The 14004-nt window shown below is 36.7% G+C and overlaps 1 protein-coding gene across 1 annotated transcript in view; it reads left to right on the plus strand.

The window, feature by feature from the left end:
- The window catches only part of dlgap3 (discs, large (Drosophila) homolog-associated protein 3), a 243291-nt gene that overhangs the window by 136093 nt on the left and 93194 nt on the right, over window positions 1-14004 (plus strand). The window contains exon 3 of the mRNA XM_059350170.1: window positions 7617-7687. Coding sequence (XP_059206153.1) covers window positions 7659-7687 — 29 coding nt within the window. The 5' untranslated portion in view covers window positions 7617-7658. The remainder of the gene's footprint in view (window positions 1-7616; window positions 7688-14004) is intronic.

The following is a 14004-nucleotide window of genomic DNA, read 5'->3' on the forward strand; positions in this document are numbered from 1 at the left end:
TGTGTCTACAGATTGAACACCAGGCACTAGGCAACTTCACACACAATTATAATACAAAATGTTAATAGAGGAACAGAAGGAGGGTCTGTGCCGAATGTCATTTTTGGGACTTTGAAGCTTTAGTGAGAATTGGCTGTGAATATTCAAAGCTTGGACGGTTGGTGGGGAGCTGTGCTGTGTTGTGTTGTATTATGCTGTAGACTGTTTCCCCATCGATCTCAGCTCCCCTTTGCTACAAAAGCAAAACGCTTGAAAACTGATTTGGAGAACCTGGTCTCACAGGAATCCGTGAAATAGCCACGGATTTGCTTAACTCAAAATCTGTGGAATAGCCACGGAATCACTCAAATTTCCGTGAAACTGACACGGATTTCGCTACAATGCAAGTTAATGACAGTCATATCCCGTGGCTATTCCATGGATATTTGTTCCTATTGGTTTGTTCCAAGTCACGTGACTTTCAAGGTCCCGCCGGTCAGAACAAAAAACATGGCGGACAGTTCTCTCATTTTTAGTGAAAAAATCTATATTTTGACTTAGTTTCTGCATAAAAATGGATTTTGATCACATTTCTAGCGAGAAATATATGTTTTATTTTCTAAATATTCACTCAGTGAATGTACATAATCACTTTGTATGTTGGAATAGCCACGGGATATGACTTAACTGACTTAATGAAGATATTTTAACTAAAACAGGAGAGCAGAGTCCAGACCATTTACAGTGAAGCGCGATTCAATGAGATCGCACCACATCCGGTAGGATCGGACCACATCTGGTAGATTACAAAATAAAACAGATTTCAAAATAAAACACAGCGGATCGTCTTTTTCTGGCGAGATCTTCGCCACAAAGTGATTATGTACATTCACTGAGTGAATATTTAGAAAATAAAAACATATATTTCTAGAAATGTGATCAAAATCCATTTTTATGCAGAAACAAAGTCAAAATATTGATTTTTTTCACTAAAAATGAGAGAACTGTCCGCCATGTTTTTTGTTCTGACCGCCGGGACCTTGAAAGTCACGTGACTTGGAACAAACCAATAGGAACAAATATCCATGGAATAGCCACGAGATATGACTGTCATTAACTTGCATTGTAGCGAAATCCGTGTCAGTTTCACGGAAATTTGAGTGATTACGTGGCTATTCCACGGATTTTGAGTTAAGCCACGGATTTGACCATGTTGGATTTGGACCTCGATTACGATGCCAATGGTTAAAGCATCAAAGCCTTTGGTTCAGCTCTAACTGGGAAGCGGTGTAGCCCAGTACAGAACTCCCCTGGACCCCATTGGTCCCCCATAGAAGCTTTGAAAATTCAGGTATTCTCACTCAAGATTCAACAAATAACAACATCTGCATCCAATTTTAGTCCAGTGTGTTCATTGTACTTGTATTCATTACATCCCAATACCACCAATGACTATAAACTAATGCAATTCTTATGCCACAGTATAATAGACACATACTCACTGTCACAGAAACTAAATACCATTTCCAGTCGGGTATTGATTTTGGAACGAGTGAATGAATTTGTATTGACTGTGTCTGGCAATATTTTCTTTTGCTGTGAAGAGCTTGAAGTTACTCATTTGCACTCTGTGCTGTATTTGTGAATTCTGCAGTGTGTGGGCAGTAGCTGGAAACTGGTGGGCAGATGAAGCCATGAGCAGATGAGTTTAGAAAAACTCCATTGTGACAGCCATCATTAGTGTAAGGCCAAAATGCATGTACACTGTAAAAAAAAAACTGTTGTTTTTACGGTAAAAAACCGGCAGCTGTGGTTGCCAGAACTTTACCGTAATAAATACGGTGCAACTTTTTTCTAATATTACGGTAAAAAGATATTGACACTGTTGATTTCACGTTTAAGATTGCATTTATTCCATTTTTTACCGTATAAATAAAAGGTTTTTCCATCAAAAGATCTGACATATAATTGACAAGAAAATACTTTATAAATGCCGCATAAATTAAAATTTTACCATAAAATATTACAGTATATTTCTGTTAGAGATATGGTGTTTAGTACATTTAACAGTGAGAAAAAGTATTTTTACAAAAAATAAATGCAAAAATTACAGTGATGCTTTTTGTTACAAACACGGTGCCAATGTATTTTACAGTAATAGAGTAATGTTGTTGTTTTTTTATTTAAAACCTGTAAAAATACTGTTCTGGCTGATATATATATACTACTGGTCAAACGTTTTAGAACACACCAACTTTTCCAGAATTGAATTGAAAATGATGCAGTTTAATGTCTCAGTGTACTCTGAAATGAATGCACATTTGCAACATTTAAAATGCTTTATTGAGCATGATAGTGTTTTCAAAGTTAAAAAAAAAGATTCAAAATCACATTTTATGTTGGACTAAAGGACTAAAAAAAGACACCAAAATACACAAAATGACCAAAAAAAGACCCAAAATGACTTACAAAGACATGAAAAGAATTAAAAAATGGACAAAATAGCCCAAGACTCCATAGAGTTAAGTTGTTAACCCATTTCTTGTTCCCTGAAAAAGGCCTACTTATATAATTCTGAAATGTACATTATTTTTCAGTTTTGGTTAAGCTTACCTTTTTTTATTTACCTCTGGCAGTTCACCACTTACCTTTGGACCCTTTCAAGCTGTTCATTTGACTTGAACTGCTTGAATTTCAATAAAAAACTGGAAAAATTGGGGTGTTCTAAAACTTTTGACCGGTGGTGTACATTTACAGTATTTAATTGTTACTGAAACTGAATTAACCCATTTATCATTTTACGGTCTTTTACTGTCATGGTTTAATAGTTTTTCACCGTAAAATCTACAGACATTTTTTACAGTGTACACTGTAAAACTTTTTACTGTAAACTACAGTAAATTACTGGCAGCAGTTTCGCAAGTAAGTTACTGTAAAACTTACAGTAAATCTACTGTTTTATAGAAATACAGGTCCATTTACTGACAAACTGTCTGGTAACTATTCCATTTAAACTCTATATTAGGATTACTGGAAAAACAACACATTGTGATTATTTCAGCCCAGACAAAAAAGAAATAAAATAAAGCTTTTCTTCTTTTCGAAAATAACAGCTTTATTTTCCCAACATGCTCAGCTGAAAACAGTAAATTCCTGTAAAAATATAATTTTGACCGTTGGAATGCCGAAGCAATCATGATATCTCCCACAATGCATTGTTTTTACAGCAATATACACTGTAAAAAAACCTTTGTAGAAATTACAGTAAAACACTGTCAAATTGCATCAGAAATAGGTTGTCAAATTAAACATCGTACATCACCGTAGCAGATACTTTTAATTACTGTAAATCAAAAAATATCATAAAACTTTAAATTCAACTGCCATAAACTGCAGAAAACACACAGTTTTAGTGTAAAAATATAAAATTTTGATGTAAAACTAATGGAGAAATACCATGATGACACAATTATCCTAAAAGTAATGGGATTATTCAGTATAAATTACAATTTTTGCTGATATTTACATTTACATACGCTCACTGTTTTTTTTACAGTAAAGTTCTGGCAACCAAAGCTGCCGGTATTTTACCGTAAATTAAACTGATTTTTTTTTTACAGTGTACTGTACAATCATAATACAGCAAGTTACTGTTAGAATTTCACTGTAAATTTACAGCAAAGTCTTACAGTGTACTTAGCACAACCTGGTCTCACAGAAATCCGTGAAATAGCCACGGATTTCGCTTAACTCAAAATCCGTGGAATAGCCACGGAGTCGCTCAAATTTCCGTGAAACTGACACGGATTTCGCTACAATGCAAGTTAATGACAGTCATATCCCAAACTGGTATTTTTTCCTATTGGTTTGTTCCAAGTCATGTGACTTTCAAGGTCCCGGCGGTCAGAACAAAAAACATGGCGGACAGTTCTCTCATTTTTAGTGAAAAAAATCTATATTTTGACTTAGTTTCTGCATAAAAATGGATTTTGATCACATTTCTAGTGAGAAATATATGTTTTATTTTCTTAATATTCACTCAGTGAATGTACATAATCATTTTGTATGTTGGAATAGCCACGGGATATAACTGTCATTAACTTGCATTGTAGCAAAATCCGTGTCAGTTTCACGGAAATTTGAGCGAATCCGTGGCTATTCCACGGATTTCTGTGAGATCATGTTGACTTAGCAGGTCTCACTGTGTATGCCTTACACATGTAGCATCAACATGTGGCTATGACGCTGCCTTTCCATGTGTTTGTGTATGAGTTTAGCTGCATATTGAGTATGAGAGAGCTAGCAGAGCTGATCAGTGTCCATGCTGAGGGCTTTGTCACAGCTGACCTATATTAGATGAAAGCAGCTGGATCAGTGGCCTGCAGGGACAGCAAAAGAGTTGTGTTCTAATTATCTCTGCAGCTAGCTAGCGACACATCACACCCGCATGCACACACACACACACTCACACAACTACACACACATACACACTTTTCGGCAAATCAATGGGAGCTCATGAGAGCATCTGCCATGCTCCGCTTGACGAACGACAGCGGCAGATCCTCCGTGTAGCTTTGGCAAGGATACAGCGCCTCATGTCACACAGCGCATATTAAAATCCTTCTGTGATTTCCGGCTATGCATTTAGTCTCTGAATGCCACTGCATGTGACACAACTCTATTTTGCTTAGCAGAATGTAATTACAAGGTGGGACGCCGCGAAAATGAAATAAGGCTCTAGTTGTGGCATTTGGGAATTGTAGGAATACGTTAGGAGTGGCTCCTGTGATTCCCTATTCAATATTCTGTTAACACACATTAAGCCTCTTATTGTGTTATATATACACTACTGGTCAAAAGTTTTACACCCCAACTTTTCCAGAATTTAATTGAAAATGATGCAGTTTAATGTCTCAGTGTACTCTGAAATTAATGCACATTTGCAACATTTAAAATTCTTTATTGAGCATGATAGTGTTTTGAAAATTAAAAAAAAGATTCAAAATCACATTTTTTGTTGAACTAAAGTACTAAAAAAAGACACAAAATGACCAAAAAAAGACACCAAAAGACACAAAATGACTAAAAAAAGACACAAAATGACTTACAAAGACATGAAAAGAATTCAAAAATGGACAAAATAGCCCAAGACTCCATAGAGTTAAGTTGTTAACACATTTCTTGTTCCCTGAAAAAGGCCTACTTGTATAATTCTGAAATGTACATTATTTTCAGTTTTGGTTAAGCTTACCTTTTTTTATTTACCTCTGGCAGTTCACCACTTACCTTTGTACCCTTTCAAGCTGTTCATTTGACTTGAACTGCTTGAATTTCAATAAAAAACTGGAAAAATTGGGGTGTTCTAAAACTTTTGACCGGTTGTGTATATTAGTTTCATTAATATCATACAATTTACCCAAAACCTAAACCCTTTTTGGAGACAGGAAAGGCAGTTGCGTTGGATACCTCATCTTAGCCCATTGACACCTAAAACGCCTGTAAAACCTCTGGGCGATTTTAAAATAAGCCCTGAATAAAACCTGAAGTTTTTCTGGAAATTCAACAGAAGTTTCAACGCTTCTACTAAATAATAGATTTTTCAGCCTCTGTAGCAGATAGAAATGAAATTCAAAACTTATTTGAGAGCTTATACAAATACTACAAAACGACGTATCCGCTTTCCAGGCTTCAATGGGTTAAACTGACCTTTGACCTCTTCCCCAACCATAAATTGACATTTGACCTCTTTCTTAACCTTTGACCTTTTTTTAGCAATGGGAATTAAACCTGGCACTCGACCTCATTTCTAACCCTTCATTGTCCTATATATAGTTGTTTATAATATTTGTATGTGACTATATTGATTATTCATATATATATATATATATCATATATATATATATATATATATATATATATATATATATATATGTATATAGATATAGAGACCTGTTAAAGGATAGGACTCGATACGTTTTTTTACTTCTTCCTACTCCCTTTCGAGCTTGCAGAAAGTGTCTGTTTTCTCAATTTTTGTTGCTTTTTTGTTTTGTTCTTTATTTATTCATCTATTGATATCTAAACTTGTTTTTTTGTGTGTTGTTTTTTTTACTTGCTTGCATGTTCGAAATAAAGACAATCAATCAATCAATCCTGTTTTTTTTCTTAATATTTCATATTTTGCTGGGTAATACCTTTTTCAGTTTCTTATTACTAGCTACTCTATATATAAATGGTAAATGGACTCCACTTATATAGCGCTTTTATCTCATCCGTAACATTTTAAATTTAATAACATTATAAAAGGAACTTTTTGAACTGGTTTCCTGTCTGAATTTTGCTTGTAGGCAACATTGAACCATTGAAACAACGGCCCATTGAAATTAATGTCTTCAACAGTCTAAGTGGATGAAACTATCAAAAATAAAGGTCACCTACGGTGCAAAGCTGTTTCCTTCGGAAAAGTCTGCAAAAAAGGGTTTCAATATGGCCTCCTGGAGGTCAAATGATGACAAATTAAAGCATTGCTAGTGGTTCCCTAGACTCTCCCCCTTTTTGTAAAGTATCGCATCTTTCAAAAACCTGTATTGTAGAAATTTGACAGGCCAAAAAATGGGTAGAACAGCTGCCATAGAGGGTAAATAACTGCGAATGCATCCCATCACAATTCCTCACATGGATTCAAACTGTGCAAATGTAGTCTTTGCATTAGCTGCTGTTGCCATGGCGCCGTTAGCTAACACATGCTGAGCGTGTTCGTTAGCTACAATGAGGCACAAAATGACAGTAAGAAAACAGCCCAGGGATCCAATGCTAACAGCTAATAGTATTCACTGGACTAATGCTAATGCTAATGGAAGGGTAATATAGTGTGTGGAACCCCCGTGGCATCCTCCAATGTGACACCACAGTTAGCTCATTAGCATTTAGCATTCAGACACATCAAGGACAAAGGCTTTGTTCTGTCTTTTGTCTTATTATCTCTATTGGTATGAATATATTTACATGCATGCATGTTCTGACAGCAGGCGACACACTCAGTGTTATTTCTGTGTAAGCCCCAGTGTGTGTGTGTGTTGTTTTGTTTTCTGAAATCCAAGTGATTTCACACATTCTGCTACCTTTAGGAGGTAATTGGACGCAGCACACACTCAATTAAGCTGTTAGCCTCTTAGTCATCCCCTCTTCTTTTTTCTGCCTCCCCTTCTTCCCTTCCCTTCCCTTTCTCCCAACCCTTTTTTTTTTTTCCTGTGCTAATTTTGCACTCTCCACATGCTCTCCTCTGCTCATATGCTCGTGTCGTCCCTTCATTTGTGGGTCCAGGGCCTGTAGTGCTCAGAGCAGAGGAGCCAGGCTGTGAGGAGGGGAGATGCTTGTTTTTCGGGACCAACGGGCACAGCCGAATATTTTCCACTACATTGCATCTTCAGGCTCTGTCAGGGACTATCTTACAGGTCGGAGCTTATGGGGAGGGGTGCTTTTCCCTTAACAGAAGGGACAAACTGTAGAGAAATGAAAGAGGGACAGAGCTTAATGTTGCGTGCCAGGTATGAAAATTGTACAGATTAGCTCATGTGAGCTTTTGCATCTTTTTGAGCTTCCCTGAAGTGTTTTTTTCTCTCGCTTCCTCTCTGCAGAGTGACTGAGAACGAGTTATTTAGCCGTTTCTACCTGACGACATGGAGCACCATTTCCTGATGAGACTGTGGTAAGTGTGCACACACACACACACACACACACACACACATTCTTGTACTTCTATCTTTGTGAGGGCCCTCATTGGAACAGTGAATTCCCTTGCAAGGTTATAATAGTTTTGAATTTTTCATTAGTTTTAGTTTTCATTTTGTTGTGAATTTTTGTTTTCAAATTCAGTTAGTTTTAATGAGTTTTTAGAGTGAGTTTGCTAGTTTTAGTTGACTTTTTGTTAGTTTTAGTGTTAGTTTTAGTTTTTTTTTGTAATGGGGGTATTTGTTGGGTGGGAGATTAAAAGAGGTCACGGTGAATTTTGCCTTTATTTCCTTTGTCTTATCCATCCATTCATTATGTATGAAAAAAGTGGACAAAGACGAAAACGAAGGACATTTTCACTATAATTTTAGTTAGTTTTGTAACCACATAATACAGTTTCAGTTAATTATCATTATCATGTAACATTTAACCCTTAAAACAAAGTCAAAATCAAACAAAATCTTTAAAAAAGCCTTTAAAGAAGTGAGGACCGGCCTAAATGTCCTCACCTTGCAAAAATGTCCTCACTCTGTTGGTTAAAAACATGTTCCGGTCCTCACTATGTAGGAAGTACAAGAACACACACACACACACACGCACACACACACACACACACACACACACACACACATGCACACACACACACACACACACACACGTGTAATTCCTGCAGCTACCCGTCACCTGTACCCTCACATAAAAATCCCACTCCTGTCTTGTGCGTCCTTGAAACCCATCCCCTGGAGGAGAGCAGAAGGGTTCCCAGTGGAACCTCTCAAGGATTAACTCACGTCATTGAAGCAGCTCTAAGCGAGTGGATCAGCAGCGTGCCACTCACTCTGTTCTCCGTCCTCGGCCTCTTGTGCGTTTGATGTCATGTGTGAAGCCGTATTGATTGACTTACTCTCTGTAGATGTTTGGCTTTTGAAGCTACAGTCTTCATTCATTGTCAAAACTCCACATACAGCGGTTTGACTTACCTACCAAGCGTGGGTCGGTAACTCGGCTCTAAGGCAGCTATTCTCAACCTTGGGGTCGGGACCCCAATTGGGGTCGCTAGATGATTTCTGGGCGTCGCCAAATCATTTTGGAAGTCAGCTCTGTCTCCACTGTGTTAAAGTGTTCATGTGTTAATGTGTTTTAGTCTTTTTGGTCATTTTGTGTCTTTTTTTGGTCATTTTGTGTCTTTTTTTGTTCATTTTGTGTCTTTTTGATCACTTTATGTCTTTTTTTGGTAATTTTATGTCTTTTTTTGGTAATTTTATGTCTTTTTTTGTTCATTTTGTGTCTTTTTTTGGTACTTTTATGTCTTTTTTGGTCATTTTATGTCTTTTTTTGTTCATTTTGTGTCTTTTTTTGGTCATTTTATGTCTTTATTTGTTCATTTTGTGTCTTTTTTGATCATTTTGTGGTCAATTTGTGTCTTTTTTGGTCATTTTGTTTCCTTTTTGGTCATTTTGTGTCTTTTTTGTCATTTTGTGTCTTTTCTTAGTCATTTTGTGTCTTTTTTGTCATTTTGTGTCTTTTCTTAGTCATTTTGTGTCTTTTTTTGTCATTTTGTGTCTTTTTTAGTCATTTTGTCTTTTTCTGGTCATTTTGTGTCTTTTTTGGTCAATTTGTTTGTTTTTTAGGTGATCTGAACTGTTCGTGTGAGATTGTGTTCAGTGAGCGGGGGTCGCGGGCAACATGCATGTTAAATTGGGGGTCACGACTCAAAAAGGTTGAGAACTACTGCTCTAAGGTAATGTATTGATTGTTTCGTAAGGGACGTTGACATAACCATTGTGTACGTTGGCTTTACATTTTTGGAAAATGACTGATGGAGAGAGCAACACTGGAAGAGAGGAGAGGAAGATGTCAGACGATAGCTGGCTGGCTCAGTAGTAAAGTAAAAAATAGCAGGCAGGGCCGACCGATTGTGCTGGCCCGAGGTTGTACGACTATTCTTAGCCTCAGTCTCCTCCTTTCCTCCTTCTTCTCCATCTCCCCTCCCTCCTTTCTCCTTTCTTTTGTTACCGCTGTGACGCCAGCACTCTCCAGTCCATCTGGTGTCTGGAAGCACTCTGGATCTATCTACTCTCTCTCTCTAATTGGCTAAAACCACTTAACTGTCTCCCAATCACCCACCTCCCGTCCATTTGTCATTTTGTTTATTTATCTTCTCTTTTCACCTATTTATCCATCACCACCTCAGCTGATACAGTCTGCAGCCCTCTTTTTTTGTCCAGAGTTGGATTATTATGGAGCTTCGAAGCTTCCACTTATTTATAGCTAGAGAGAGGGCCACTTAGAGACAAAAAGCCCTGTGTGTGTGTGTGTGTGTGTGTGTGTGTGTGTGAGTTTCTCTGATGTGATGGTCTGTGATGTTCTATTCAAGTGAAATCACAGAATCATCAAAATGTAGTAGTTAGGATCGGAAACACTTTGTATTCAACCCAACATGGCTTCACACTGTTGCCGCGGTGATGTGCCATGCCTGTCATCGCTGTCAGGGCAATTCACTTCTGACAGGTGTGTGTGTGTGTGTGTGTGTGTGATGTAAGCGGTCACACATGATGAGGTGTCCTGATAAAAGGAAATAATAACCAGGAGAAGGTGATCTGCCTGTTTCTATATGCAGACGTTTAAGTGTGAATCCTACTTATAGCGTAGCCATTTAGCATGGATTGCAATCAGCTCTGAACATGTGAGTTAATTAGGTTTTATTAGTGAAGGATAAGTATTGTTGCTATGGTTATTCTTCAATTGAAAATCCTATGCCTTGTGAGATACAAAGACATAAATCTGAGGTGTGGTGGGCTGATAAATGAAATGTTCTGCTACACAAATTCGATTCATTTTTGGACTTTTCTCTATTTTTTTTTGCTTTTTCTTTAAAAGAAATACTGGATAATCTAAGGGAAATGATACGATAAATTAAGAGTGGAAATTGGTGTACCTGATAAAGTTGTGGTAAAGTTGTAGCCCGTCTGCTTCAAGGTTGGACGTGTTGTGGGTTAAGACAGCTGTTCTCAACCTTGGGGTCGGGACCCCAATTGGGGTCACGAGATGATTTCTGGGGGTCGCCAAATCATTTTGGAAGTCAGCTCTGTCTCCACTGTGTTAAAATGTTCATGTGTCTTTTTTTGGCCATTTTGTGTTCTATTTAGTCATTTTGTGTCTTTCTTTGGTCATTTTGTGTCTTCTTTTTGTCATTTTGTGGTCAATTTGTGTCTTTTTTGGTCATTTTGTTTCCTTTTTGGTCAATTTGTGTCTTTTTTTTGGTCATTTTGTGTCTTTTTTGCTCAATTGGTTTCCTTTTTGGTCACTTAATGTCTTTTTTTGGTCATTGTGGGTTTTTCTTGTAATTTTGTGGGTTTTTTGGGTCATTTTGTGTCTTCTTAGGTCATTTTGTGTCTTTTTTTGATCATTTTGTGGTCAATTTGTGTCTTTTTTGGTAATTTTGTTTCCTTTTTTTTGGACATTTTGTGTTTTTTTAGTCATGTTGTGTCTTTTTTTGGTAATTTTGTGTCTTTTTTGGTTATTTTGTGTCTTTTCTGGTCATTTTGCGTCTTTTTTGGTCATTTTGTGTCTTTTTTGATCATTTTGTGGTCAATTCGTGTCTTTTTTTGTCATTTTGTTTCCTTTTTTTGGTCATTTTGTTTCTTTTTTGGGTGATCTGAACTGTGCATGTGAGATTGTGTTCAGTGAGCGGGGGTCACGGACAACATGCATGTTAAATTGGGGATCCCGACTCAAAAAGGTTGAGAACTACTGGGTTAAGAGATGGTCTTTGTTGTAACGAGTTATTTGAGTTACTGTTAAACCAGTCTGACCATTCTCCTCTGACCTCTGACCTCAACAAGGCATTCAGGCCCACTGGATGTTTTCTCTTTTTCTGACCGTTCTCTGTAAACCCTAGAGAAAATCCCAGTAGATCAGCAGTTTGTGACACACTCAGACCAACAAACGTGCCACGCTTAAAGTCCCTTAAATTACCTTTCTTCCTCATGCTCGCTTTGAACTTCTCAACTCAACTCAACTTTATTTGTAAAGCACTTTAAAACAACCACAGCTGCAACAAAGTGCTGTACATACATAAACAAACAGAAAAAGAGACAATAAAATAAATAAAACAGGAAATAAACACTAAAATAAATAGATTCATTGCTTTTTAAAAGACAATTTAAAAAACAATAAATAAAAGCAAACCATAAAACACTAAAAACAAGAGCAGAGTCTCATGCGTGGTTAAAAGCCAAGGAATAAAAATAGGTTTTAAGATGAGTTTTAAAAACGGACAGTGAGCTCATCTTCACCTTGTCTACTTGCCTAAATGCATTGAGTTCCTGCCATGTGATTGGCTGATTAGAAATTTGCATTAACAAGCAGCTGAACAGTTGTACCTACACTGTCAAAAATGTTTGTAGAAATAACAGTAAAACTCTGGCAAATACATCAGAAATGGGGCGTAAAATTAAAAATTGTACATCACCGACACTTTTAATTACCGTAAATCAAAGAAGAGCACAAAACGTTTACTTTTTTCTGTCATAAACTGGAAGAAACATACAGTTTTGCTGTAAAAATATAACATTTTCATGCAAAATTTATGGAGAAATACCATGATGTGTGATTGAATGACACAATTACCCTAAAAATAACAGGATTATTCAGACTAAATTACAGTTTTTGCTGATATTTACATTTAAATTTAGAATAGAAAATCCACTCACTGTAATTTTTACGGTGAAGTTCTGGCAACCACAGCTGCCGGTATTTTACCGTAAATTAAACTGATTATTTTTTACAGTGTAATAAAGAGAGAGAGAGAGAGAGAGAGAGAGAATCATGGGTACCAATAGAACCTTTTTTTTTCTCTTTTTTTTCCGATATCTTGAGGTCAGAGCTCAAAGGATACCTTTGAAAATGGCCGGTGTTTAGTTTTACCCTCACCAATATTTAGCCTTACTTTCATATTATTCAACCCACTTCCAAACAAGATATCATGGCACGGTTCCACCACATTCTGCATCATCAAAGTCCATCAGGTAACCAGCTATGATTAGAATTTGAAGTAAACAACTTGAAAGGGAATGTTTTCTTGGCACATTTTGGGCTGCCTGGTACCAATTTTTTTTAAAGTTATTATATTTTTATTTTAACTTTTGCAGATACAAGCATGAATCCCATTCAGAGAGCCTTATCTGCAGCTACTCAGGGGTATATACAGTATGTAGTCCTTGAGCTCTCATGCTGAGAAGATGTTTACTCAATCTCTTCTTGGAGGAATAAATCCTACTTGATGTGAAGTCTCCCTCGGCAGCTGCTCCATGTTATTACGGCAGAGAGAAGAAAGCTGTGGTGTTAGGCCTGGGGAGTGACGCAGCATGGCCTGGTGGGGACCGTCAGGGGTTCCACCAAGGACATGAACTACTGGACATCAGTAAAACATCACATGTCCACCCCTTTATAACCACACACCGTCTTATAATGATTACTTCCAGCATGATAAAGTAAGATGTGTCCTCAAATGGCCAACACACAGGAATGTGGCTGTGTGCCTATGATTAATATCATTTAGATTTGCAGTGGTGGAAAAAGTATTCAGATCTCTTACTTAAGTAAAAGTACTAATACCACACTGTGAAATTACTCCACTACAAGTAAAAGTCCTGCATTCAAAATGTACTTAAGTGAAAGTACAAAAGTATCAGCATCAAAATGTACTTAAAGTATCAAAAGTAAAAGTACTTGTTATGTAGAATGGAGCCACTTAGATTGTTTTATATATTCCAAATATCATATTATATTATTATTATTGATGCATTTATGTATACAGCGTTTTAATTTTCTCAAGGTAGGGCTCATATTGACTATTTAATATTCTGTTATGAGGTTTATTTAAAAAAAAGTGTCTAATCACCTAAATGTATTGTGTTTTTTATGTTAAACCTCGAGTGAAAAGTAACTAAAGCTGTCAGCTAAATGTAGTGGAGTAAAAAGTACAATATTTGCCTCAAAATGTAGTGAAGTAGAAGTATAAAGTGACATAAAATGGAAATACTCAAGTAAAGTACAAGTACCTCAAAATTGTACTTAAGTACAGTACTTGAGTAAAAGTACTTAGTTACTTTCCACCACTGTAGATTTGTAATAACCTGAATAATAAGTTTAGATGCTGCAAAATGCAGATGCTTCTGCAGATGTTGTATAATGGCGTATATAAAATACATAGCATAAATGTCATGTCAGGTGAGATTTATGGCAGTTTGTTGCAGCGTGTTTGATTTCACATCATCTTACAGTACAGCA

The sequence above is a fragment of the Centropristis striata genome, chromosome 14 (assembly GCF_030273125.1).
Source record: "Centropristis striata isolate RG_2023a ecotype Rhode Island chromosome 14, C.striata_1.0, whole genome shotgun sequence".
Lineage (NCBI taxonomy): Eukaryota > Metazoa > Chordata > Actinopteri > Perciformes > Serranidae > Centropristis > Centropristis striata.